The sequence below is a fragment of the Trachypithecus francoisi genome, unplaced genomic scaffold (genome assembly GCF_009764315.1).
Source record: "Trachypithecus francoisi isolate TF-2019V2 unplaced genomic scaffold, Tfra_2.0 Lachesis_group12, whole genome shotgun sequence".
NCBI lineage: Eukaryota > Metazoa > Chordata > Mammalia > Primates > Cercopithecidae > Trachypithecus > Trachypithecus francoisi.
The window spans coordinates 5,776,267-5,804,255 of record NW_022681457.1 but is presented as its reverse complement, the minus strand read 5'-3'; the positions used below and the strand labels follow the sequence as shown (position 1 = coordinate 5,804,255).

The following is a 27,989-nucleotide window of genomic DNA, read 5'->3' as shown; positions in this document are numbered from 1 at the left end:
CGACCAGACAGAAAGGGCAGGCGGGACGACGCCAGCTTGGTCTTTCGGAGCGCAGGGTCAGGGGCCACGCACCTGCAATCTCCCTGATGGTGACCGGCTGGGCCAGGGTGGCCGGCTCGCTGCGCCCCGCGATGTTGACCCCAACGACTCGGAAGAGGATTCTGGCTCCGGTCGGGAGATTCTTGACGGTAAAGCCACAGCGCTCCACGGGCTCCGTGTTGGCAGAGACCCATTCATCCGCTGGAGAGAGAGGCCCTGCTGGCGGATCTCCTGTCCTCCTCCCACCCTCCGCTCCGTTTCTCCCGGGGATTTGGGCCCCACGCAGCGAGTGAGAAGTGGGTAAGCTCCTAGCAGAAGCCGCAGCAGCAGCTGGCGTTAGTTAAGCATTCATCATGGCCAGGCTCTAAGGGTGGCACATCTGTTCGCTCATTAATTCTTTTTTTTTTTTTTTTTTTCAGACGGAGTCTCGCCCTGTCGCCAGACTGGAGTGCAATGGGGAGATCTTGACTTACTGCAACCTCTGCCTCCTGGGTTCAAGTGATTCTCCTGCCTCAGCCTCCTGAGTAGCCGGGATTACAGGCGCCCACCACCATGCCCTGCTAATTTTTGTATTTTTAGTAGAGATGGGGTTTCACCATGTTGACCAGGATGGTTTTGAACTCCTGAACTCGTGATCCGCCCACCTCAGCCTCCCAAAGTGCTGGGATTACAGGCGTTGTTCATTACTTCTTACCTCAACGCTGTGCTATCCCCATGTTAGAGGTGAGAAACTGTCCCTAACATGTTAGGATGAGGACCAGAGAGGTTAAAGAACTTTCAACCGGAGGCGGTGGCTCATGCTTGTAATCCCAGCACTTTGGGAGGCTGAGGTGGGCAGATCACTTGAGTCCAGCAGTTCGAGACCAGCCTGGCCAACATGACAAGACCCTGTCTCTACTAAAAATACAATAATTAGCCGGGCAAGGTGACAGACACCTGTAATCCCAGCTACTCGGGAGGCTGAGGCAGGAGAATCGCTTGAACCTGGGAGGCAGAGATTGCAGTGAGCCGAGATCACCCCATTGCGTTCCAGCCTGGGCAACAGAGCGAGACTCTGTCAAAAACAAAAAAACAAAACTAAACAAAACAAAAAAACAAACAAAAAAACTTTACCCGCGTGCAATGGCTCATGCCTGTAATCCCAGCACTTTGGGAAGCCAAGGCAGGAGGATCTCTCAAGCCCAGGAGTTCGAGACCTGCCTGGACACACAGCTCAGGCTCCATGGACTAGGATGTTAAACCCAGGCCTGTCTGACTCCAGCATGCTCTCAAGCTCTGCTCTCCTGCCAGGCTGGCACAGAGGAGCAGGGATCGTGGCGCTGTCTGAGGGCACAGCCAGGTGGGTGTCTGGGAGGGCGGGCTGAGGACAGCGTCAGAGCTCTTCACATTGCCTGCTTTTTGTTACATGCCTTTCTGTCTTGGGTTTATGGCCGTGGGCTGAGAAACTCATGGCTGTTGGCTCAAAGCAGCAATCAACAGAGAGTGAACTCTAACAAGCTGGCTTCTGAAACGTCAGGGTGGGAGCAGCCAGCCAGGGAGGAATGGGGTAAAGAATACGGAGAGGAGGAGGGAGGAAGCTGATGAGGGTTCAACCATCCCTCCTTTCCATGCATTCTCAAGTGCATCGTCACTGTACCCTGTCAAGATGAGAACTGTCTTCGCCATGGTTAGATGAAGAGACTGAGGCTCAGAGACTCGCCCAAGGACACACAGTTAGACAGTGGAGGGGCAGGGTTGGAACCCCCATCTGTCTGACTTTAAGGTCGGGGATATAGTGTCGAGGTGATCTCGTCTGTTCTCCCAGAGAGATGGCTGTGTTTGAGACATCTCCATAGCCATGGCGCTGGGCCGGACAAAAGTCAGTGCTCAGCGAATGTTTGTTTGGTGGAGGATGGAGAGTGGATGTATGGAGGTACAGATGATGGATGGAAAGGCAGAGAGACAATGGCTAGTTAGGTGGACAGATGGTTGGATGGCTATATAGGTAGAAAGAAGGAAAGAAGCAAAGATAGTGGTGAAGAGATAGATATATGGATGAAAAAATGATACTGGGCCGGGTGTAGAGGCTCACGCCTGTAATCCCAGCACTTTGGGAGGCTGAGGCGGGTGGATCACGATGAGGTCAGGGTTCGAGACCAGCCTGGCCAGCAAGGTGAAACCCCATCTCTACTAAAAATACAAAAACTACCTGGGCATTGTGGTGGGTGCATGTAGTCCCAGCTACTCAGGAGGCTGAGGCAGGAGAATCACTTGAACCCAGGAGCCAGAGGTTGCAGTGAGATTGTGCTACTGCACTCCAGCCTGGGCAATAGAGTGAGACTCTGTCTCAAAAAAAAAAAAAGTTCCTGAAAGGATGGTTGGATGATTCAAATGACTCTCAGATGGATACAAGGATGGATGGATGGATGACTGGGTAGACAAGTGAATGCCAAGCAGGAGGAAAGGAAGGGAGGGAGGACAGAGAGAAAGGGAAAAAGGGAGCAATAAAAGGGAAAAAGGGTTCGGGCATGGCAGCTCACACCTGTAATCCCAGCACTTTGGGAAGCTAAGGTGGACAGATGGCTTGAGCCCAAGAGTTTGAGCCCAGCCTGGGCAACATGGTGAGACCCTGTGTCTACAAAAAATCAAAAAATTAGCGAGGTGTGGTGGCACATGCCTGCAGTCCCAGCTACTTGAGAAGCTGAGGTGGGAAGATCACTTGAGTCCAGGAGGTTGAGGCTGCAGTGAGCTGTAATTGTGCCATTGCACTCCAGCCTGGATGACAGACTGAGATCCTGTCTCAAAAATTAAAAAAGAGAGAAGGTTGGGCGCCACAGCTCACGCCTGTAATCCTAGCACTTTGGGAGGCCAAGGTGGGTGGATCACAAGGTCAGGAGATCGAGACCATCCTGGCTAACACAGTGAAACCCCATCTCTACTAAAAATACACACACACACATACACACACAAAATTAGCCAGGCATGGTGGCAGGTGCCTGTAGTCCCAGCTACCTGGGAGGCTGAGGCAGGAGAATGGCATGAACCTGGGAGGCAGAGCTTGCAGTGAGCCAAGATCACACCACTGCATTCTAGCCTGGGCAACAGAGCAAGACTCCATCTCAAAAAAAAAAAAAAGAGAGAGAGAGAGAGAAACGAAGGAAGTAACTATGGATGGATGGATGGATGGATGGATGGATGGATGGATGGACAGGTGGACAGATGGACGAATGGAGGGATGGATGGATGGATGGAAATATGGATGGGTGGGTGGATGGATGGATAAATGGATGGATGGATGGATAGATAGATGGAAATATGGGTGGGTGGGTGGGTGGATGGAAATATGGATGGATGGATGGATGGATGGATGGATGGATGGATGGATGGAAATATGGATGGATGGATGGATGGATGGATGGATGGATGGACAGATGGATGGAAATATGGATGGATGGATGTACAGACAGGTGGACAGATAGATGGACAGATGAATGGATGGGTGGATGTTAAGATGGATGAAGGAAAGATTGGTTAGATGGATAAATGAATAGAAGAAAGAAAGAAGTCATAGAGGTAAAAGAAAAAAGATAAATGGGGGGATGGAAGGATAGATGGAATGGACAGAAAGTCACTGCTGTATGGAGGATGGGTGTAGAAAGGAAGAAGGGAGAGAAAACACACTAGTCACTGGGGGTCCCATCCCAGGGACTTATGACAGTACAGACACAAAACATGAGCAGACCACGCACCCACCTCCCTCCCTGCACGGTGCTATTTTCAGCTCCCTGGACTGGATACCCACCTGTGCTAGCCACCACCCCCACCAGGCCTGCCAGGATCACTCACAGCCTTCCAGGCAGTACTCCACCAGGTACCCATCGATGCCACCTGCCCCGATCCTGTTCGGAGGCCTCCACTTGAGTGTGGTGGTGGTGTCTGTCACATCCTCCACTATCAGGTGCAGGGGTTCACTCGTAGGTGCTGGAAGCATCCAGAAAAAAGAGGATATGGGGGGAATGAGGGGTCAGGGGCCAGCAGGAAGGGGCAGGGGTCAGAGGTAGAATGACTAGTCAGAAGGCCAGGGTGTAGGGTCAGAGACTGATGACGGGCAAAAATGGGCCAGAGGTGGACGGGGTTGATGGATCAGAGTGAGGGGGGACATTACCAATAGGCATGAAAGGCTTGGTGTTCATGCTGGGCTGGGAGACCCCTATGGCATTGACGGCGAAGACACGCATCTCATAGAGGATGCCCTCGATCATCTTGGTGGACTCATAGGTGGTCTCCGTGAAGACCTCAAAGTTCAGCTTCATCCAGCGCTGAGAGCCCTTCTTCTTCCGCTCCAGGAGGTACCCTGGAGGCTCCAAGCAGAGAGGAGAAGAGGGAACGGGAGGGCACAGGGCACAAGTCAGCTGGGGGCATGAGGGTTATATCCAGAGGATCGCATGACCTAGGGCGGTCTGAGGCCATGAACTTTAGGTGGATCTCAGGGGCCACAGAGCATTCAGAGGCCACCAGTCCTGGAGTCAGGAATCGAGAGGGGGTCACAGCTCATGAACCAGGGGGCCAGAAGCCATAGAAAAACCCAGCCTACTGGTCAAAGTGAGAATTCCCAGGTCACCAGCAAGTAAAGGAAGAGGGAAGAGCAAAGGGATTGAGACGGCAAAATGGAAAATCAGGGGTCAGAGGCAGGTCACTGAGGATGCCAAGGGCTTTGGGAGATCAAGGAGAAGGCAGAGGCCGGCGCTGTGGCCGGCGCTGTGGCCGGGCGCTGTGGCCGGGCGCTGTGGCCGGCGCTGTGGCTGGCGCCTGTGATCCCAGCACTTTGGGAGCCCGAGGTGGGCAGATCACTTGAGGTCAGGAGTTCAAAACCGGCCTGGCCAACATGGTAAAACCCCATCTCTACTAAAAATACAAAAATTAGCTGGGTGTGGTGGTGGGCACCTGTAATCCCAGTTACTTGGGAGGCTGAGGCGGGAGAATTGCTTGTACCCAGCAGGCGGAGGTTGCAGTGAGCCGAGATTGAGCCACTGCACTCCAACCTGGGCGATAGAGTGAGACTCCGTCTCAAAACAAAACAAAACAAAACAACAACAACAACAAAAAAAACGAAGGCAGGAGGGAAGGTCAGAGGTCATGAAGACAGAGGCACTCACCGGTGACCGGCTTCCCCCCATCGTACTTAGGTGGCTCCCAGACAAGGATGGCCCAATCCTCTCCAACTGAGGTGATGCGCACGGCCTCTGGGGGGTCTGGGACATCTGCGGGGGGCAGGAGAGTCAGGTGGCCCCTCGGGGTCTCAGGGAGTCACCCCTTGGCCCGGCCGCCTCGGCCTTCTCTGCTCACCCACAACCCGCAGGAAGATGGAAGCCACATCCTCGCCCACGGGGTTGGTGACCTTGATGGTATAGCGGCCCTCGTCTGCCCGCTCCGCGCTCTCAATCACAAAGCTGCTGCAGTCCGCGCGCTTCTCGATGCGGATCCTACCCTCGGTGGTCGTGAATACCTGGACACAGCCACAAGACGGCCTCGCACCCGATCGTGTCCCCAAGCAAACCCAGGCCTGCCTCTGCCACTCCCCTACTCAGAATCCTCCCGTGATTCCCCATCGACACACAGAGTCCTCACTCGCTCCACTGCCCTCCTCCACATGCCGTCCTTCGTTAAAAACACCAGACTGGGCCGGGTGCGGAGGCTCACACCTGTAATCCCAGCACTTTGGGAGGCCGAGGCGGGCAGATCACCTGAGGCTGGGAGTTTGTGACCAGCCTGGCCAACATGGTGAAACCCCGTCTCTACTAAAAATACAAAATTAGCCGGGCCTGGTGGTGCATGCATGTAATCCCAGCTACTCGGGAGGCTGAGGCAGGAGAATCGCTTAAACCCAGGAGGCAGAGGTTGTGGTGAACCGAGATCGTACCACTGCACTCCAAGCTGGGTAACAAGAGCGAAACTCCATCTGGAAAAAAAACAAAAAAACAAAAAAAAACAGACTGCCTTGTCTCAGAGATTTTGCAAGGCTGGTCCCTGTGCATGCAACACTAAGCTCTTACTCATCCCTCAGGACACACCCAGAAGACACTTCTTTCAGGAAGCCTTCCTGGATACCCTCAGCTGGAAGTGCTGGCTCCAGCCCCTGGGTTCTCATAGCTTCTAGAACCTCCCTTTATCTCAGCCAGGGCACCCTGAACCGTGGCTGCTTGGGCAGGTGTTTGCATCTCTGCAAGAGTGAAGGCTCCTGAGCGGGACAAGGTGGCTCATGCCCATAATCCCAGCACTTTGGGAGGCTGAGGCAGGAGTATCACTCAAGCCTAGGAGTTCAAGACCAGCGTGGGCAAAATAGTGAGACCCTGTCTCACATTTAAAAATAAATAAATTTTAAGTAAAATGAAGGCTCTTGGAGGGCAGGAGCTGCATCCAACCTGGTGCAAAGGAAACTTTAGGGGATGTTTGCTGAGTGAGGGAATGGATGGATATTGAGCCAAGTCTATCCATTTTACAGAAGAGGAAATGGAAGCACAGAGGAGAAATGAAAAATCGAGCTGTCCCAGGGCCTGGGACATGCAAGGTTAAAATATTTGTTGGATGGATGGATATAGGAATATATAGATATGGCTAGGCATGTTGGCTCACGCCCATAATCCCAACACTTTGGGAGGCCAAAGTGGAAGGATCGCTTGAGCTCAGGAGTTCGAGACCAGCCTGGGCAACATGGCAAAACCCTGTCCCTACAAAAATACAAAAAATTAGCCAGGCATGGTGGTCCCAGCTACTCAAGAGGCTGAGGCAGGAGGATCACTTGAGCCTGGGAGGTGGAGGTTGCCGTGAGCCAAGACCATGCCACTGCACTCCAGCCTGGGTGACAGAGTGAGATTCCCCCTCTCAAAAACATAGATAGATAGATACATACATACATACATACATACATAGGTAGATAGATACATAGATAAATACATACATACACATATACATACATAGATAGATGATAGATACATAGATGATAGATAGATACATTAGACAGATACATAGATACATACATACATACATTAGATACATGGATGATACATACATACATAGATACATGTATACATATGTACATAGATACATAGATAGATAGATAGGTAGGTAGGTAGGTAGATAAGTGGGTAGATGTGTTTCTGGATGAATGGATAACTGGATTGGTTGATGGATAAATGGACAAACGGATTATTTACTGGATGAGTGGATGGCTGGGTGAATTAACCAATTCGTTGATGAAAAAATCACCAGCTGGATGGGCGGATGAGTTACTGGATGGCTGGAAGGCTAAACTGGTCGATCGCTTGATTAATTAACTGAAAGATGAATGGATGGAAAGTCCACCGTGTACTAGTCCCACACCTGTGATGGACAAACATAATCTCCAATCTTCAAAACAACCCTGTGAAGAAGGAATCATCACCCTCATTTTATAGAGGATGAAACTGAGGCTCAGGGGGAAAGAGACTTGCCTAAAGGGAAGGGAGTCAGGACAGAGGCGCGGCCCCGACCCACCTCATCTCCCTTCAGCCAGGTGGCGACGGGAGGGGGCTCCCCTGTGATGGACACGTCCAGCCTCAGCTTGTTTCCAGCCACAACCACAATCGCATTCTCTGAGGTCTTCCCCGAGCAATCCAAGTGGATCTTTGGTGGTTCTGGTGGCACAGAAGAGATACGGGGACCCTGGAGGTGGGAGGCTGGGCCTTCCCAGTCGGCACGAGAAGATCTCGGAAAAGTTGGGTTCCAACAGCGAGAGTCCCAGGGATCCAAGCCCCCAACCCCTCCTCCCTCAGACCCTACAGTCTAGGCCCCCAGCCCCTCCTCCCTCGGACTCCAGTGCCTCCTCTCTCGGCCGACCGCCCCCACCCCCGCCTGTGGGCTCCCTGCCCCTTCTCCCTCCCTCAGCACCCCCCCGCCCCTCCTCCCTCAGCCCCGCTCCTCCCCCGCAGACCCGCCCCTCCTTCCTCGCCCCACCCATCCCCCCGCGTCCCGCCCATCCGTCCTCGCCCCGCCTATCCTCCCTCGGCCATTCCCCTCCTCCCTCAGACCCGCCCCTCCTCCCTCGGACCCGCTCCCAGCGCAGCCCGTGGTGCTCACCTTGCTTGGGAACGTACTCCACCTTGATTTCTGGAAGACAAAGAAGAGTGGACGGTTAGGTCTAAACCCAGCAGGCTCCTCACCCCACCTTCACGGCCCAGAGGAAGAGGTGACGGGGTCTGGCAGTCTCCCTGGGAACTGGGGTGCTGGGGACAGGTTCAGGCCCAGGAGCCACCCCTCCTCCCAGGCGGCAGGCGGCGGTGAGTTCAGTGCTCTCCCTCCATCTTCTGACTCCAGCCATGAGCGGGACAGAGGCTTGCTGTCGTCCTCATTCGCACTCAGGGAACCTTAATCCTGGAGGGGGACATCCCGGGCCCTGGGTCTGGGAAGGTGTGTCTTATAGTCCCCAGGGAAGGAGGAAGGGGCACCCTCACCCAGGAAGTTGAGCTTGGCTGAGAGCGACAGGGCGTAGCCGTCAGGCACGAACGTGTAGTCTCCCTCATCCTCCGGGCGGACGTCATCGATCACCAGCTTGTGGAACCTAAGGGGTGGGGGAGAAGGGTAGGGTTCGGGCCAGATTGCAATGGGGACCACTATGGGACTACACCGTCTCATCAGCTTCCCTCAGTGCAATTCACATGCCTGCATTCTTATCCAGGGTTTTGGAATGCTGTGGCCTATGTTCAAATCAGTAGCTGTGTGACCTTGGGCAAGTTACTTAACCTCTCTGTGCCTCTGTTTCTTCATCTATAAAATAGGGGTAACGATACCAATCTACATGAAGGTTGTTGTAAAGCATCGAAAAAGGTGCAGTGGCTCACATCCCAGCACTTTGGGAGGCTGAGGATCAAGAATTGCTTGAGCCCAGGAGTTCGAGACCAGCCAGGGCAACACAGGGAGACCCTGTCTCTACAGAAAATAAATAAATAAATAAATAAATAAATACTGTTATTTGGCCGGGCATGGTGGCTCATGCCTGTAATCTCAGCACTTAGGGAGGCTGAGGTGGGAGAATTGCTCCAGCCCAGGTCAAGGCTGCAGTGAGTCGTGATTGCACCACTGCACTCCAGGCTGTGTGACACGTTGAGACCCTGTCTCAAAAAAAAACAAAAAACAAAAAAAAAACTGCACCTAGAAAAGTACCTGGCACATAGTCAGTGCCCTATAAGCGTCAAGACGTGTTATCATCATGTGTCGTTGTTTTTGTTTGTTTGTTTGAGACGGAGTCTCACTCCGCCACCTAGGCTGGAGTGCAATGGCATGATGTTGGCTCACTGCCAAGATCCTCCTCCTGGGCTCAAATGATTTTCCCACCCCAGCCTCCTGAGTAGCTGGAACTATGGGCGTGTAACACAACACCCAGCTAATTTTTGTGTTTTTCGTAGAGATGGGGATTTCACCATGTTGGCCAGGCTGGTCTCAAACTCCTGACCTCAAGTGATCCACCTCCCAAAGTACTCGGCCTCCCAAAGTACTAGGATTATAGGTGTCAGCCACCACACCTGGCCATTATCATCATTTTTTTTTTTTTTTTTTTGAGACAGAGTCTCTCTCTGTCACCCAGGCTGGAGTGCAGTGGCCGGATCTCAGCTCACTGCAAGCTCCACCTCCCGGGTTTACACCATTCTCCTGCCTCAGCCTCCCGAGTAGCTGGGACTACAGGCGCCTGCCACCTCACCCGGCTAGTTTTTTGTATTTTTTTAGTAGAGACGGGGTTTCACCGTGTTAGCCAGGATGGTCTCGATCTCCTGACCTCGTGATCCGCCCGTCTCGGCCTCCCAAAGTGCTGAGATTACAGGCTTGAGCCACCGCGCCCGGCCCATTATCATCATTATTGAGACCACCAGCCGGCATGGTTCCCTACACAGAACACAGGGAACGCCTGCCTCCCACTAAGAGCTATTGCCAGGAAGCCCTGGACGGCACGACGCTCTCCGGGCGTCATGGAGATTATCATGCATTCTGCAGGTAACCAGGTGTTTGTCTTAGGTGTCCACGTGCGACCTGTTGATTCCAGCTTCTTGTTTTCTGAGCTGGCGCCCGTGTGGACTGTTAGCAGATATGGCCAGAGACTTTTCTCTGCCCGTGTCCATGCCCTTGCAATGCGGCCTTGCAGCATCCCCATCAAGTGGTGGAATCTGCTTCCCAGTCCTTGACTCAGAGCTGACCTGGGACTTTCCTTGCCCAACAGACTATGGCGGAAGTGGCATTGGACCAGTTTCCAGCCTGGGCCACAAAGGTCTTGTTTGCTTCCATGCTCTCTCAGGACCTCTGCCTCTGCCACATGAATGTGCTAGGCTGAGCTCACTGGAAGAGGAGGAGGTGCCATAGGGAGCAGCATGCTGGGTGCCCAACTGTCCCAGCTGAGGTCCTGACAGCACCCATGCAAAGTCAGCAGGGCCCAGGTCCTGCTACTACAGAGGTAAGAATGAGGCCATCCTGGATCAGCCAGCCCCCAGCCAACCTGCAGACTCAAGATGAAATGAATCCTAATTTGTTTATTTATTTAGAAAGAGGGTTTCACTATGTTGCCCAGACTGGTTTCAAACTCCTGGGCTCAAGAAGTCCTCCTGCCTTGGCCTCCCAAAGTGCCAAGATTGCAGGTATGAGTCACTGCAATGAGCCCAATCTTCATCCTTTTAAACCTCTAAGTTTGGAGACGGGATAGGAGTGGTGGCTCACACTTGTAATCCCAGCACTTTGGAGGCTGAGGTGAGTGGATCACCTGAAGTCAAGCGTGAGAGACCAGACTGGCCAACATGGCAAAACCCCGTCTTGACTGAAAATGCAAAAATTAGCATGGTAGTGTGCACCTGTAGTGCCAGCTAGTCAGGAGGCTGAAGCAGGAGAATCGTTTGAACCTTGGAGTTGGAGGTTGCTGTGCAAGACTCTGTCTCAAAAAAAAAAAGAAAAAAGAAAAGAAAGAAAAAAAGAAAAGAAAAAGTCCAGGCACGGTGACTCACGCCTGTAATCCCAGCACTTTGAGAGGCCGAGGCGGGTGGATCACTTGAGGTCAGGACTTCAAGACCCACCTGACTGACTAACATGGTGAAACCCCGTCTCTACCAAATACAAAAAAATTAGCCAGGTGTGGTGGTGCATCCCAGCTACTTGGAGGCTGAGGCAGGAGAATCCCTTGAACCCAGGAGGCAGAGGTTGCAGTGAGCTGAGATCGTGCCATTATACTCTAGCCTGGGCAACAAGAGAGAAACTCCATCTCAATTAAAAAAAAAAAAAGTGGGGGACAGCTTGTTATGCAGCTAAAGCTAACTGCTATACACACCCTGCCCCCAGCCACTTCTGCAGCCCACTCCTCACCTGCCTACATGTGAAATGGTGATCCTCTTGCTGGGCCGCACCTCGATCCCATTCTTATACCATTTGCCCGTCACTTTCTCATCAGACACCTCACACTTGAACACAGCCTGTTCTGCGGCCTTCACCGTCAGGTCCGCGATGTCCTGCAGGACCTCCAGCTGTTTCTCTGGTTAGGGAACGAAAGACAGGGAGCTGTCACTACTCCAGTTGGTGCACAGACACTTGTGAGCACCCACTGCATGCCAGGCACTGGTCTAGGCACTGGGGATACCAGCCACGGACAACCCAGAAACAACCCACTGGCCTTGGGAAGCTCCCATGCTAGTGGGAGACGGTGAAGAAAGAAACAGAAGAGGGAGCAAGGAGGCCTGAGGGAGACAGGGAGGAATCCACCAGAGGATGAAAAAAAGCCTCCCAGGCAGAGGGACTGGAGCGTGCAAAGGCCCTGAGGTGGCCAGGCACAGTGGTTCACGCCTATAATCCCAGCACGTTGAGGTTTTTATTTATTTTATTTTATTTTTATATATTTTTTGAGACGGAGTTTCACTCTTGTCACCCAGGCTGGAGTGCAATGGCGTGATCTTGGCTCACTGCAACCTCTACCTCCCAGGTTCAAGTGATACTCCTGCCTCAGCCTCCTGAGTAGCTGGGATTACAAGCACACACCACCACGCCCGGATAATTTTGTATTTTTAGTAGAGATGGGGTTTCACCATGTTGGCCAGGCTGGTCTTGACCTCCTGACCTCAGGTGATCCACCCGCCTCGGCCTCCCAAAGTGCTGGGATTACAGGAATGAGCCACCAAGCCCAGCCTGAGCCATCACGCCCGGCCTGATTTTTTTTTACAGAGAGGGGGTCTTGCCGTGTTGCCATGAACTTCTGGATTCAATTTACCCTCCCACCTCAGCCTCACAAAGAGTTGGGATGACAGGGCTGAGCCACCATGCCCAGTCTAAAACATTCTCTTTTCTTATGGCTAGATATGGAAATACCATCATTTGTTTGGCCCATAAATGACTTGTTTTTTATTTTTTATTTTTACAGAATTATAGACTCCCAAGAGCTTGCAAAAATAGCACAGAGTCCTGTGTGCTCTTCACCCAGCCTCCCCTACTGGCGGCGGCGTACATAACGGACTCCAGTATCCAAACCAGGACGTTGACACGTACCAGCACTGTTTCCCGAACTACAGACCTGTTTCTTTTCACCATCTCACTTACATTTTACGAGGCTCACTCTCGCGGGTACTGGGGGGTGGAGGTCAGGGGGCAAGTATAGACACAGAGTGACTAGAGAGGAGACAACTGCACCAGTCCAGGCATGAGGGGAGGAAGACCTGGGCCAGGCGGGGACAGTGACAGGGGGCTTGTGGTTGGATTCAGATTTTTTTTTTTTAGGACGGAGTCTTGCTCTGTCACCCAGGTTGGACTGCAGTGGCACAATCTCAGCTCACTGCAACCTCCAACTCCTGGATTCAAGTGATTCTCCTGCCTCAGCCTCCTGAGTAGCTGGGATTACAGGTATGTGCCACCATCTCCGGCTAATTTTTGTTATTTTTAGTTTTAGTTTTAGTTTTTTTTTGAGACAGAGTCTTGCTCTGTTGCCCAGGCTGGAGTGCAGTGGCACGATCTCAGCTGACTGCAACCTCTGCCTCCTGGATTCAAGCGATTCTCCTGCCTCAGCCTCCCAAGTAGCTGAGATTACAGGTGCACACCACCACACCCAGCTAATTTTTGTATTTTTAATAGAGGTGGGGTTTCACCACGTTGGCCAGGCTGGTCTCTAACTCCCGACCTCAAGTGATCCACTTGCCTTGGTCTCCCAAAATGCTGGGATTACAGGTGTGAGCCACCTCGCCCAGCTTTTTCTTTTCTTTTCTTTTCTTTTTTTTTTTTTTTTGACAGAGTCTTGCTCTGTTGCCCAGGCTGGAGTGCAGTGGCGCAATCTCGGCTCATTGCAACCTCCGCCTCCTGGGTTCAAGCAATTCTCCTGCCTCGGCCTCCCAAGTAGCTGGGACTACAGATGCACGCTGCCACGCTCAGCTAATTTTTTTGTATTTTTAGTAGAGATGGAGTTTCACCACGTTGGCCAGGCTGGTCTCGAACTCCTAAGCTCAAGTGACCCACCTGCCTCGGCCTCCCAAAGTCCTGGGATTACAGGCGTGAGCCACCAAGCTTGGCTGGATTCAAAATTTACTTTGAAGTTGGAGCCACCAGATCTCCCTGGTGGGCTGAACACAGGGTGTGTGGGAAAGAGAGGAGTCAAGAACAACTTCCAGACTGGGGGCCTGAGCAACCTCAAGCTGTGTGGAGAAGCATGCGCAGTACAGCCCCTGCCCCACCTGGAGGCCCCGTACCTTCCACAATCAGCTCGGCCTCACACTGGCCGCCATTGGTTATGACCTGATAATGACCCCCGTCCTCCTGGGTCACATCTGAGTAGATGAGGATGTGACGCTTCCCGTCCTTCTTGAAGCGGTACCGGGCTTTGAAGGAATCCTCCCGAGTCAGTTCCACACCATCTTTCATCCTAGGTGGAATGAGACAGAGAGCGGGATGTGAGGAGACAGCACAGCCCTCGGACTGGGTCGTGGAGAGTCAGTCGGGGGCCCACGCAGAGGGGTCAGAAGGCAGGTCCCCAGAGACAGGAGACATAAAGGGTGGCAGAGGCATCTTGAGTGGCGGAAGGGTCACAGGTCAGGTGAAGGGGAGTGAGAGGGCCAGGCACGGTGGCTCATGCCTGTAATCCCAGCACTTTGGGAGGCAGAGGTGGGTGGATCACTTGAGGTCAGGAGTTTGAGACCAGCCTGGCCAACATGGTGAAACCCCATCTCTAACTAAAAAAACACAAAATTACGGAGGTGTAGTGGCGGGCGCCTGTAATCCCAGCTATTCAGGAGGCTAAGGCAGGAGAACTGCTTGAAACCAGGAGGTGGAGGTTGCAGTGAGCCAAGATCACGCCATTGCACTCCAGCCTGGGTGACAGAGTAAGACTCTGTCTCAACAACAACAACAACAAAAAGGGCAGCGGGGAGAGAGAGGAGGAGTTCACAGGCCACACACAGTTAATTGCCTCAAGGTATTGGCTGGAAGTCAGGGGACCCAAAAAGATGCCACGGGCAGAGGTCAGCACAGAGGAAGCCCTAGGGTCTCGGAGAAACATCACACGTTGAGGCCTCTGCCAATGGTTTTCCCTGTCCAGGGCACTCTCCCCTTCTCTCTTCACTTATATCTCCGCATCATTCAGTTCTCAGCTCAATTGTCATCTCCAGGAAGCCTTCCCTGACCTCCTGAATCCCTTCCTCCTGGGAAGCTGTTACAGAATCCATTACTGCTCCTTTCAAACCAGTCTCAAAATGGAACTTTTATATGTATGTATGTGACGACTTGATTAATGCCTATCTCTGTCTCCTAAGCACACACACACACACACACACATCACCACCACTATCACCAAATTAGCAGATTATAAATGCCATGAAGGCAGGTACCATGTTGACATTTTTTTCTCCCCATATATCTGATATGTAGAAGAGTACCACCACACAACAGGTGCTCGATAAATATTGGTTGGGTTGGTGAATAGGTACATAGATGGATGAATGGATGGATGGGTAGATGGTGGGTAAGTATGCAGGTGAGTGACTGAGTGAGTGAGTGGATGGATAGATCTCTGGATTGATAGGTCGATGGATGACTAGATGGCAACCTAAATGGAAGAGTGGATATATGAATGAGTAGATAGATGAATGGGTCAATGGGATGGATGGATGGATGGATGGATGGATGGATGGATGGTTGGTTAAGTAGATGGATGGATGGTTAAGTGGATAGATAGATGGATGGATAGATGAGTGGATGGATGGATGGATGAGTGGATGGATGGTTAGGTAGATGGTTGGATGGTTAAGTGGGTGGATGGATGGATGGATGGATGGATGGTTAAGTAGATGGATGGATGGTTAAGTGGGTAGATGGATGGATGGATGGATAAGTGGATGGATGGGTGGATGAATGGATGGATGGTTAAGTAAATGGATGAATGGATGGACGGACGGATGGATGGATGGATGGAGTAGGTGGATGAGTGGATACATGGATAGATGGACCAAGGGACAGATGATTGGTCAGATGAATCAATATTTAATGGAACAGTGGAGATCAGGAAAAGGATCCTGAAGAGGATAGGATGGGTAGAGGTCAGAAATTCTAGAAACAATTTTAGGTGAAGGTAAGGATTTATAGAGAAAAGCTGAGATCTCCTGGGGGTGACTACTGAGTAAAGGTCAGAAATCTCCAAGAGAAGTCGCAAGAGGTCCCATAAAGATCAGGGCAGAGGCAAAGAAGCTTTGTGCACCTGTATGGAGATCAGGGATCAAGGGTCACTTACCACATCACCTGGGCACCCTCTTCTGACACCTCCACTGCCATTTCCACCCGGTCACCCACAAACACCTGCTGGTCCTCGAGAGGTGTGACAATCAGGACTGCAGGTTCTGTGGGGCAGGGGGACAGGAGGTCAGTCATTTCAGGACCCCCTCCAGAGTTCCAGTCCCTCTCCAGGCTCAGGCCTGAATCCAGCCTCACCTTTGACGAAGAGCTCAGTGAAGCACTTCTCATCCTTCACAGCTACTTCATAGGCAGCGTCATCCGCCAACGTGCACTTGTTGATGGTGAGGATTCGCTTCTTACCAACGTTCTCAAACACGTACCTGATGCGAAAGTCTCACCTCAAACCAGGGCATGTAGCATCCACCTAGCCCTGGTAGCTCTGCTCACTTGTTCTCAAGGCAAGTCTCTCTCTCTCTCTCAGAACCAAATTGTGTGGAAAGGGATTGAGAGCCCAGTTTCAATTATTTATTTATTTATTTTTTATTTTTGAGACAGGGTCTCACTCTGTCACCCAGGCTAGTGTGTAGTGGTGCGATCACAGCTCACTGCAACCTAGACTTCCTGGGTCCGAGCGATCCTCCCACCTCAGCCCCTGAGTATCTGGGATCACAGGTACACACCACCATACCCAGCAAATTTTTTTTCTCGTTTCTTGGTATCTTCTAATTTTTAAATGTTTTTGTAGAGATGGAATGTTGTCCAGGCTAGCCATTCCTATTATTTGAATAACCATGGCGGGACCGGTCATGGTGGCTCACACCTGTAATCCTAACATTTTTCAGAGTCTGAGGTGCGCAGATTGCTTGAAGAGTTCAAGACCAGCCTGGGCAACATGGTAAAACCTCATCTCTACCAAAAATACACCCCAAAAAATCAGTCAGATGTGTTGGGGTGCTCCTGTCATCCCAAGCTACTTGGGAGGCTGAGGCAGGAGAATCTCTTGAACCTGGGAGGCAAAGGTTGCAGTGAACTGAGATCATGCCATTATACTCCAGCCTGGGCAACAAAAGCGAAACTCCGTCTCACAACAAAATTAATTAACTAATTAATTTAAAAAAGGTTGTCTTGTGATGTGTTTGTTGTTGTTGTTGTTGTTGTTGAAACAGGGTCTCACTCTGCCACCCAGGCTGGAGTGCAGTGGTGAGATCTCAGCTCACTGCAACCTCTGCCTCCTGGGTTCAAGCGATCCTCCTGCCTCAGCCTCCTAAGTAGCTGGGACTACAGGCGCCCGCCACCATGCCCGGCTAATTTTTGTATTTTTAGTAGAGATGGAGTTTCACCATGTCGCCCAGGCTGATCTCGAACTCCTGGGCTCAAGCCATCCGCCCGCCTCAGCCTCCCAAATTGCTGGAATTATACATGTGAGTCACTGCATTCAGCTATTATAAATATATGTTTGAGTGACTGCAGAGTGTCTTAGCATGAAACTACATTTTGGTTGTTTTCCATTCTTTTCTATGATAGCAAATGCCTCAGCGAACATCCTTGTGGCTAAATATGCACAGTCATGATAACTCCTCACAATGCATACCTAGGATTGCACATCCTGAAGACTTTTTAATACATTACCCTTAGGGAGACTCGGCAAATTACATTCCCACTAGCAACATTTGTGCTATTCTTCTCCAGCACTGGGTTTTAGAATTTCGCAAGGTTTTGCCCATTTGGAGAGCAGAAACACTGTTGTTAAATTTTTTCTTTTTCTTTTTTTTTTTTTTGACAGGGTCTCGCTTTGTTGCCCAGGCTGGAGTGCAGTGGTGCCATCATAGCTCACTGCAGCCTCAGCCTCCCAAGCTTGGGCAGTCCTCCTGCCTTAGCCCCTCAAACAGCCTGGACTACAGACATGTGCCACTGTGCCTGGCTAATTTTATATATTTTTTGTAGATATGTGGTTTCATTATGTTAGCCAGGCTGGTCTTGAACTCCACTCCTGGACTCAAGCAGTCCTCCCACATCAGCTTCCCAGAGTGCTGGGATTACAGGCGTGAGCCACTGCGCCTGGCCTGTACTTTTCATATAGAGGTGAGTGTGTCCTTTCTAGTTAAGAGTGATGGGCCTTGTCTCCGGGCATTCTCTCTGGACTGGGATCTCCCCGGTACAGGGACTGCCCACCCCACACATACTTGCTGCTTGGTTTGATCTCCTGGCCATTCTTGAACCACTTGAGGGGCAGGTCTGGGTCGCTGATCTCTACCATCAACTTGATCTTGTTGCCTCTGTCCACTTGGTAGGCTGGATCCAGCTTCTTTGTGAATGCTGGAGATTGAGGCATGCAGAGGGGATGGAGGCACGTGGTCCTCCCGTGGTCATCCCCTGAGGCTCCACATCTCCCTCCCCAGGCCACAGGCTCTCCAAAGTCAAAGCGAGGAAGTCAGGAGGCCTTCTATGAACTTAGAGATCCTTGAGAACTCCTCTGGTGGTGATGCAGGGCAGGGGACCCCAAAGTGGGGCTTAGCCTGCAAGGGTTCTTGGCTTCACCCAGGAAAGAAGTCAAGGGCAAGCCAGTGGTAGGTAGAAGAAAACAGGTTATTTATTTATTTATTTAGACAGAGTCTCACTCTGTTCCCCAGACTGGAGTGCCATGGTGTAATCTCAGCTCACTGCAACCTCTGCCTCCCTGGTTTAAGCGATTCTCCTGCCTCAGCCTCCCAAGTTGCTGGGATTACAGGCATGTGCCACCATGCCCGGCTGATTTTTGTATTTTCAGTAGAGACGGGGTTTCACCATGTTGGCCAGGCTGGTCTCAAACTCCGGACCTCAGGTGATCTGCCCTCCTCGGCCTCCCAAAGTGCTGGGATTACAGGCGTGAGCCACCGTGCCCGGCCTGAAAACAGCTTTATTGAAGTGGCAGTGTTACAGGCCCCCTGACTGCTCCTGCGGAACAGGGCTACCCCAGAGACAGAGAGCAACGGCTCAGGGCAGACCTGCAGTCAGATTGATACCCGCTTTTAATTACTTATAGATTAAGGAGCGGGTTATATGGAAATTGCTAGGAAAAGGATGGTAACCTTTGGGTGGTCTGGTCGTTACCAAGGAAAGGAGCAGTAACTCCTGGCCATTGCCATGGCCATGGTAAAGGGACATGGCACATTGGTGGGCGTGTCTTATGGAAAACTGCTTCCACCCTGTCCCTGTTTTAGCTAGTCCTCAATTTGGTCCAGTGTCCAAGGCCCACTGCTAGAGTTGGGTCTTGCCTCCTACCTCATTGGGACCCCTTGAAAACATAGGTCCAGGGTCTAATCATCCGATACCCACGAGGCTAGGGGTTCCTGCGTGCAGGGCCCAGCTCCCCCCGGACCAGGGCTGACCTGCACTCTTCTTGACCTCGACCTTGGCCTTCTTCAGCCGCTTCAGCATGCCCCGGAGGTCGGTGATGCCATACTGGAAGGCGATTTTCTCGTACTCGCTCTTCTTTGCCCCTTTCAGGAGCTCCCAGATCTCCGGGGGGATGCCTAAGTCATCGTCATCTTTCTTTTTCTTCTTCTTCTCTTCCTCCACCACCTCCCTGGGGTTGGGGGAACGGACAGGGGCCATCAGGGAGTGAGGAGGGAGGATATCCCTCTGCCTTCTTCACTCATTGGCTCTGAGACTCACCCAAGCCACCTTCCCTTTAGGGGCCTTATTGTTTCCCGCCTGGTCCATTGCCCCAGCCGCTTCCTGGGGTCTCCTGGCCTCTTCCCAGCACGGTCCCCACTGGGTTTTTTTTTTTTTTTTTTTTAATTTTTTTGAGACCGAGTCTCACTCTGTCGCCCAGGCTGGAGTGCAGTGGTGTGATCTCGGCTCACTGCAACCTCCACCTCGGCTCACCGCAAGTTCAAGCGATTCTCCTGCCTCAGCCTCCTGAGCAGCTGGGATTACAGGCGCACGCCACCACTCCCGGCTAATTTGTGTATTTTTAGTAGAGACAGGGTTTCGCCATGTTGGACAGGCTGGTCTCGAACTCCCGACCTTAAGTGATCTGCCCGCCTCGGCCTCCCAAAGTGCTGGGATTACAGGCGTGAGCCACTGTGCCCGGCCTGCGGGGTATGTCTTTACATTTATGTATTTATTTATTTTATTTCCATAGGTTTTTGGGAAACAGGTGGTGTTTGGTTACATGAGTAAGCTGTTTAGTAGTGATGTGTGAGATTTCGGTGTACGTATCACCCAAGCAGTACACATTGTACCCTATTTACCCTCTTTAATCCTGTGGGGTATTTCTGACACCCACATCAGTGGCTCTCCCTTTCATGTTCAGAACTGTCCCGTGGCTCCCCACTGCCTTCAGGAGGAAGCCCCAGCCCTCCGCCTGGAAGTCACGCCCCAGCTACTTCCATCACCACTCACAAAGCCACCTGAACCAAGCTGCTTGTCTCCTGCTGAACACTTCAGGCTCTCTCTTGCCTCCCAGCCTTTGCACAAAATGTTTCCCTACCTTGATGACGTCTCCCCACCTTCTCTTCCTCCTGGACTCCTCTTCATCCTACAAGACCTAGCACCAAAGTTCCCTTCTCCCTGAGGCATTCCCTGTCCTCCAAGGCAGTGAGTTGCTCGTGCTCTGGGCTCTCACAGGCCCCGGTGGGACCCTCTCTAAAATCACACCAAATAGTCTCAGTCTGTGTCCATGTCTGTTAGACCAGACCCATTTCCCAAGGCAATGAGTGATCTCACATCAGGGACCTGGTCAAACTGTTCTCTCTTCCTGGATCTCAGCCCAGGACCTAGTAGACGGGAGGCCTCAGAAGACGGATGATGGGTGAGAGAGTGACTGAATGCATGGATGGAGCCTGGGAGGGAAGGAAGGAAGGGAAAGGAACAAAGAGAGGATAGATGTGGAGGTGAATGTGGGGACATGAATATTTGAATTGATGTAGAGAATGGTGAGTAAGTGGGCTGATAAGTAGGTGGGTGGGTCAATGGAAGGGTGGGTGGGAGGACACGCAAATGGGTTGGGGGAAGACAGGTGGGTGAGTGGATGGACTGATGGGTTGATGAGAACTGACTGCACAGTTGGGTGAATATGTTGATGGGAAGTGGCCAACGACGCGGCTGGCTGGCTGGAGATATAATTGATCAGCAAATGGAATTGTCAGGGATTTGGTTATGGGGATTGACGGGCAAGTGAAGATGGATAAGTGGGCCAGCAGATAATGAGTATAAGATTGCCAATATTTGGCCGGGCATGGTGGCTCAAGCCTGTAATCCCAGCACTTTGGGAGGCCGAGAAGGGCGGATCACAAGGTCAAGAGATCGAGACCATCCTGGCTAACACAGTGAAACCCCGTCTCTACTAAAAAATACAAAAAACTAGCCGGGTGAGGTGGCGGGCGCCTGTAGTCCCAGCTACTCGGGAGGCTGAGGCAGGAGAATGGCATAAACCCGGGAGGCGGAGCTTGCAGTGAGCTGAGATCCGGCCACCGCACTCCAGCCCGGGCGACAGAGCGAGACTCGGTTTCAAAAAAAAAAAAAAAAAAAAGATTGCCAATATTTAATTTTTTGTTTGTTTTTGAAACAGGGTCTCACTCTGTTGCCTAGACTGGAGTGTAGTGGCGCCATCATGACTCACTGCAGCCTTGATCTCCTGGGCTCAAACCATCCTCCTACCCCAGCCTCCTAAGTAGTTAGGACCACAAGCACATGCCACCATGCCCTGCTAAGTTTTCTTCCTTTTTTTTTTTTTTGTAAAGTCAGGGTCTCCCTATGTGGCCCAGGCTGGTCTTGCACTCCTGGGCTCAAGTAATCTTTCCACACTGGTCTTCCAAAGTGCTGGGATTATAGGCGTGAGCCACTGCATCCAGACTTTCAATCATTTTTACCTACAGAACATCAATTTCACATAGTTCAATCTAACACAAGGCTATCTGTGTGGATGGGTGTGTCAACTGCCCACCTCTTCATTGGTGAACTCAGACACGTATTCATGACCCCATCCATTCATCCTCCACCCACTCCATCCATCCATCCACTTCCCCACCTACTGAGGCACCCATCCTCCCACCTCTCCACCACCCATTCATCCGTACCATCCACCCACCTTCCCACCTGTCTATCTGCACCTGCATCTCCCAACCAAATCCAACATCCCATTCACTTGTTACTCATCCACCTACCCGTGTAGCCAGGTTGACTGTAATGGCAGATGGGCAGGTAAACAGGTGGGAAGATGGTGGTTAATGGAAGGATATGTGGGTAGATGGATTGGCAACTGGGCAGGTAGGTGGATAGATGCATTAGTAGATGGATAAATAGGCAACTGGTTGGATGGATGGGTGAGTGGATGGATTGGTGGGTGGAAAGTGGATGGATGGAAGGATGGATGGATGGGAGGGTGAGTAGGTGGAGGAGTAGGTGAACTAGAGCCTGAGTGAGCAGGAGAGTGGGTGTGAGAATAGTGGATTAAAGGGTGGGGAGGTGAGTGAACTCGTGGCAGATGGTTGGCTGGGTGGGGGTGTGGGTAGGGGTCTGGGTGAATGGATAGATGGGTGAATGAACAGGCAGCCTGATGGGTTGGTGTGTTACATAGTGGGTGAGCAGGGAGTGAACAGATGGAGGTGGTAGAGGGATAAGAAGTGGGTCCAGGAGGAAGCAACGGGCCATGGAGCTTCACCCACCACCTCCTCCCCTTGAGCCCCATCTCCCCTCTCTGTGCCAGCTCTGGGGCTCACCTCTTCTTCAACAGGCCGCTGAAATCCAGCTCACCTGCAGTATCCGACTTCCCTTCACCCCTGTGGCCATTGAGAGGGGTGTGAGTATTGACCCTTCAGATTCACCCCTTGCCTTCCCCAGTCCTCCCTTTTTTCCCTCCCAAGGGAGAGCCTCCCATGGTCCTTGGGACCCTGGTAAGGGCCTGGGGTCACTTACATACGCTTGAAGCTTTCTAGACTCTGCCCAGAGGCATCCTGACGGGGTGCTGGGGAGAGGTGATAAGAGAAGGGAAGGTGAGTTGGAGGCCAGGGTGGATCTAAGACTGAGAGCCCCTCTCCAGGCCTGCACAACCTCTTCCAGGCCCCCTTTTCTCCATCTCTTGGACCAGCACACCCTCACTGAGGCCTGGGCATCCTCTAGTTCTAGACCAGCTCATACTCATTTTCCCGGCTGCCCAGCTCCACCCTCTCTCAGCAGCCTATACCCCCGCACCTGGGCCAGCTTGTCTTTCTCCCTAGGCCTGGACAATCTCATTTCCTGTGCATCCCACATTTAAGCCCTCACACATTCTGGGCTGCAGACCCCCAGAGCCCATATACCCTCAGGGGGCCATATATGTGCCCTCAAATCCGTGTAACTTCCTGTTAATCCTGTACACCCTCACCCTAAACCTATATGCCCTTATTCTCTAAATCTGGACACTCTCTAAACCTGGACACCCTCCTCACTTCCCAAGTCTTTATGCCTACTTTCTTGAACGTGGAATGTGCGTAACTCACCTCCTAAGCCTTTGCATGTGCATCCCAAGACCCTGAACATTTTCATTTTTTTTTTTTTTTGAGACCGAGTCTCGCTCTGTCGCCTGGGCTGGAGTGCAGTGGCTGGATCTCAGCTCACTGCAAGCTCCGCCTCCCGGGTTTACACCATTCTCCTGCCTCAACCTCCCGAGTAGCTGGGACTACAGGCACCTGCCACCTCACCCAGCTAGTTTTTTGTATTTTTTAGTAGAGACGGGGTTTCACCGTGTTAGCCAGGATGGTCTCGATCTCCTGACCTCGTGATCCGCCCGTCTCGGCCTCCCAAAGTGCTGGGATTACAGGCTTGAGCCACTGCGCCCGGCCAACCCTGAACACTTTCAACCCCCAAATCCAGACCTCCTCCCATGCTAAGTCTCCCTGAGTTTGAATACTCTGACCCCAGAATCTGCACTCCCTCCTCCAAAAATCTGTGCCCACCTCATGCCCATGCCTATGCACTCTCCCAACACCCGGCTGGTACGTCTGTCCCCCACCCCCCAGGCACAGAACCCTTTGCTCCCTCACCCCCCACCAGCGTACCCTCCACGTCGATGTTGAAGCCACAGCTGTCGCAGGTGTCCTTGGCTTTGACCTCAAGGCGGTAATCCCCACGATCCCCCAGTACCACCTTCCCGATGTGCAGCTCCACGGTGTACACCTGGGTCCAGGCCGGGGGTGTGGGTGCACGGGACCACCCTCTAGAGCCACCCCATATTTTAGAGTCCACTCATAGCTCTATCTCCAAGTCCTCACCCCCACCCCACAGGGGGCCAGTGGAGACAGAGAGGGGGCTCAGCATCTGATGGCCAGCTCTGTCTCCTCACATCTGACCCATCGGGACTTCTGGGGCCCATGTCCCTGGCCCTCTCAGGCCTTGCCAGGAATGTACATGACCAAGCCCAGATACACCTCCACCCAACCCCAGGCATCCTCCCCTCTGCCTCACACAACCTCTCCCCAGCAGCCCTGCACAGCCTCCATCCTCAGAGGGCCCACTCTCCATCCCGGCTCCAGGCTGCACAGCCTCCATCCTCAGAGGGCCCACTCTCCATCCCAGCTCCAGGCTGCACAACCTCCATCCTCAGAGGGCCCACTCTCCATCCTGGCTCCAGGCTGCACAGCCTCCATCCTCAGAGGGCCCACTCTCCATCCCGGCTCCAGGCCCACAGCCATGCCTCAGGCAACAGCATTTCTGAGGAGCACGTCCTGCACAAGCTCCACTCCCCCCGCCGGCCCTCTGGCCCACGGGGTCCTCACGTTGCTGGCGGAGTCATGGGACTCCTTGAAGGAGAAGCGGGTGCCACTCTTGCTGCCCAGCTCCAGCCACTTCCCCTTGAACCACTTGATGGTCGGTTTGTCCGGAAGCTCCTTCCCGTTCACCTTGGCCACGATCACTGTGTCCTTCCCTACACGGGGTGAGTAACAGCGGGGAGTGGAAGGAGGCCCAGGAAGGAAACTAAGGCTCTCCAGAGCCCTGGCTCCTCCTCCCTCAGACCCAGGAGTCCAGATCCCCAGCCCCTCCTCCCTCAGACCCAGGAATCCAGGCCCCCAGCCCCTCCTCCCTCAGACCCAGGAGTCCAGGCCCCCGGCCCCTCCTCCCTCAGACCCAGGCGTCCAGGCCCCCGGCCCCTCCTCCCTCAGACCCAGGCGTCCAGGCCCCCGGCCCCTCCTCCCTCAGACCCAGGCGTCCAGGCCCCCGGCCCCTCCTCCCTCAGACCCAGGCGTCCAGGCCCCCGGCCCCTCCTCCCTCAGACCCAGGCGTCCAGGCCCCCGGCCCCTCCTACCCCGGGTTCGCCTCACCAGTCTCCACTGATACAGAGTCCGGCTTCTTCAGGAAAATGCCAGTAGGCTCCTCTACAGTCGGGGACTGGTCCTCGGGTGGGGCTTCTGCTCAGGGGACAGGATTAGGATGAGGAGGTCTGAGGGTCTGAGATGGGCTGAGGAGGGGACAATGGGCCGCTTTGGGGAAAGGACTTAGAGACAGTGAGGGACCCTCTGCTCAGAAACCAAACATCATGGGGATTAAATGACTTTTCCTGACCTGGGAAAGGCCACCTGTCACCCTCATGGCTGTGTGACCTTGGCCAGGCTCCCCCACCCCATTGGGCCTCGGTTTCCTCATCTGTGGACTGGAGGGGTGGGAGAGGTTTAGAGAGACTGGGGCGGAACTTGGTGATCAGTCAGTCAGTTGACCGGAACTGATGCCAGCCGAGGGGCTGGGCTCTGCCTGGGGGTGCCAGGGAGCCCCAGGAGGGCTAGGAGCATGGGAGGCGTGGGTCAGCCCTGGGGCTGTGTGGGGACAGATTCAGGGACAGAGGCTAGGGGAAGGCCGGGGGAGGTGTAGAGGGGAGGACGGAGATGAGAAGCCAGGTCGGCTGAGCCCGAGGGAACACCTCCTCACCTTTGGGGGCCTCTGCAGGAGCCTCCTTAGGGGGAGTCCCCTTGGGGGCTTCTTTGGGGGCATCTTTGCCCTTGGGGGCTTTTTTGGCCGCTGTAAGGTAGGGGACAGTCATAGTTGAGCATGCGGTCAGCACACTCCTCCCTCAGACCCAGGAGTCCAGGCCCCCGGCCCCTCCTCCTCCCTCAGACCCAGGAGTCCAGGCCCCCGGCCTCTCCTCCTCCCTCAGACCCACAAGTCCAGGCCCCCACCTTAGGTATAAATTTATCTCAGATCTGAGAGTCTGTGGGATCGGGTTTCCCTTGCCCCCAGCAGGCCCTGCCCCATCCGCCCAGGCCACCAGCCCCTGACCTTTTGGGTCCGAGGGTATAATTAGCTCTCCCTCTGGGCTGGAAACTGGACACCTGGTGCTGACCGCAGCATCCTTCCCCTGCCCTGCCTGCTGTTCCTTGCTGGCTGGGTCTGCAGCTACAGTAGGGTCCGGACCCACCCCACAACCTGCTTGGCCTGAGGCCAGCGGACCAGACATCCCAGGAGGGGGTCCACCCAGTGGTGCATGATTCCTGCGGTGAGTTCCTCATAAAGAGAAAGCCTCATCTCCATAGAAAGTGCTCCCCAGTCCCATTCAAAGAAGGTCCCCAAACCCCACAGAAAGGACCCCATTCCCTATATGAAGAAGCCTCGCTAATTCCTACACAGGGAAGCCTCAGTGCCCACAGAAATGAGGCTCCCCCATCCTTAATACAGATACTTACCCTGTGACTCCATGCAGATGGGAACCACTAATCTTTATATCCACAATCACCCCATATCCTACAGAGAGGGTCCCTTGGAATCTATTTTTTGTTTTTGTTTTTTCCCAGCAGGGTCTCGCTCTGTCTCCCAGGCTGGAGTGCAGTGGCAAGATCTGGGCTCACTGCAACCTCCGCCTCCCAGGCTCAAGTGATCCTCTTGCCTCAGACTCCCAAGTAGCTGGGACTACAGGCGCATATCCACAAGCCCAGCTAAGTTAGTATTTTTTGTAGCGATGGGGTTTTGCCATATTGGCCAGAGTGGCCTTAAACTCCTGGGCTCAGGCGATCCACCCACCTTGGCCTCCCAAGGTGCTGGGACTACAGGTGTGAGCTGCTGCACCAGGCCATTTTTGTTGTTGTTGTTGTTGCTTGTTTTTTAGAGACAGGGTCTCAGTCTGTCACCCAGGCTGGAGTGCAGTGGTTATGATTACAGCTCACTGCAGTCTCAAGTGCCCAGGCTCAAACGATCCTCCCACCTCAGCCTCCCAAGTATCTGGGACTACAGGCATGCACCACCACACCTGGCTAACTTTTAATTTTTTGTAGAGACAAGGTCTCGCCATGTTGCCCGGGCTGGTCTTGAATTCCTGGCCTCAAGCAATCCTCCTACCTTGGCATTCCAAAGCACTGGGATGACAGGCGTGAGCCACTGCACCTGGCTCCCTCTGAGTCTTCACTCAGAGAAGTGGCCCAGACCCTGCCCAGAGGATGCCATCCCCGGATGTGGAGAATCCAATCACATGCGAAGACCTCCCAGTCTGGCCGGGCGCGAGGGCTCATGCCTGTCATCCAAGCACTTGGGGAGGCTGAGGCGGGTGGATCACCCGAGGTTAGGAGTTTGAGACCAGCCTGGCCAACATGGCGAAACCCGTCTCTACTAAAAATACAAAAATAGCCAGACATAATGGCGCATGCCTGTAATCCTAGCTACCTGAGGCAGGAGAATTGCTTGAACCCAGGAGGCAGAGGTTGCAGTGAGCCGAGATTGCACCACTGCAGTCCGGCCTGGGTGACAGAGCGAGACTCCATCTCAAAAAAAATAAAAAACCCAGTCTACACACACAGGACCCCTAGCTCCATCGAGCAAAAGGAACCCAATTTACAACCAGAGAATCCCCATCTCCACCAGAGATGCCCCCCAATCACTTATAGAAAAAGAAACCCCCTCCCTGCTGAGTGAAGGGAATCCCTTACCCCAACAGATATGAGACCGACCCCATCTCATACAAGGAAGGAAACTCCTGTCACAAACGAAAGGGGACCTTCTTCCCCATGCAGAATCGAGACCCTCGCCCTAAACCAATGTGGCAACCCCCATCCCGCACAGCAAAGGGAGCCTCCTCCTCACACAGCGAAGGCTCCTCCTTCTCCCAACCCTACAAAGAGAGGGGCCCCAAATCCCCATTCAGAAAAGGACAGCCCCATCCTCACAGGGAGGGGGTCCTGGCACCACCTGGTTTTGCCTCAGGCATGTCGGGGGACCTCCTCCCGCTCCTCTGACCGCAGCCGCGTCCCGCTAGGCCCTAGGGAGGACAGGTGGGCCCCTGAGGGGAGCCTTTTAATGAGTCCTGAGACTCCCAGAAGGCTCCGGGA

General features: G+C 53.2%; 1 protein-coding gene across 1 annotated transcript in view; it reads right to left on the bottom strand.

The window, feature by feature from the left end:
- Window positions 1–27,956, bottom strand: part of MYBPC2 (myosin binding protein C2) — a 37,178-nt gene extending 9,222 nt beyond the window's left edge. The window contains exons 1-21 of the mRNA XM_033224210.1: window positions 27,850–27,956; window positions 25,606–25,695; window positions 25,005–25,091; window positions 24,462–24,610; window positions 23,745–23,862; window positions 22,624–22,672; window positions 22,428–22,487; window positions 19,092–19,288; window positions 17,907–18,039; window positions 15,979–16,103; window positions 15,782–15,887; window positions 13,749–13,921; window positions 11,392–11,557; window positions 8,508–8,614; window positions 8,134–8,163; window positions 7,552–7,691; window positions 5,365–5,524; window positions 5,175–5,279; window positions 4,184–4,372; window positions 3,865–3,999; window positions 73–240 (exon numbers count right to left, since the gene is read on the bottom strand). Coding sequence (XP_033080101.1) covers window positions 73–240; window positions 3,865–3,999; window positions 4,184–4,372; window positions 5,175–5,279; window positions 5,365–5,524; window positions 7,552–7,691; window positions 8,134–8,163; window positions 8,508–8,614; window positions 11,392–11,557; window positions 13,749–13,921; window positions 15,782–15,887; window positions 15,979–16,103; window positions 17,907–18,039; window positions 19,092–19,288; window positions 22,428–22,487; window positions 22,624–22,672; window positions 23,745–23,862; window positions 24,462–24,610; window positions 25,005–25,091; window positions 25,606–25,695; window positions 27,850–27,868 — 2,506 coding nt within the window. The 5' untranslated portion in view covers window positions 27,869–27,956. The remainder of the gene's footprint in view (window positions 1–72; window positions 241–3,864; window positions 4,000–4,183; window positions 4,373–5,174; window positions 5,280–5,364; window positions 5,525–7,551; window positions 7,692–8,133; window positions 8,164–8,507; window positions 8,615–11,391; window positions 11,558–13,748; window positions 13,922–15,781; window positions 15,888–15,978; window positions 16,104–17,906; window positions 18,040–19,091; window positions 19,289–22,427; window positions 22,488–22,623; window positions 22,673–23,744; window positions 23,863–24,461; window positions 24,611–25,004; window positions 25,092–25,605; window positions 25,696–27,849) is intronic.
- Between the last annotated feature and the right edge of the window lie 33 nt (window positions 27,957–27,989).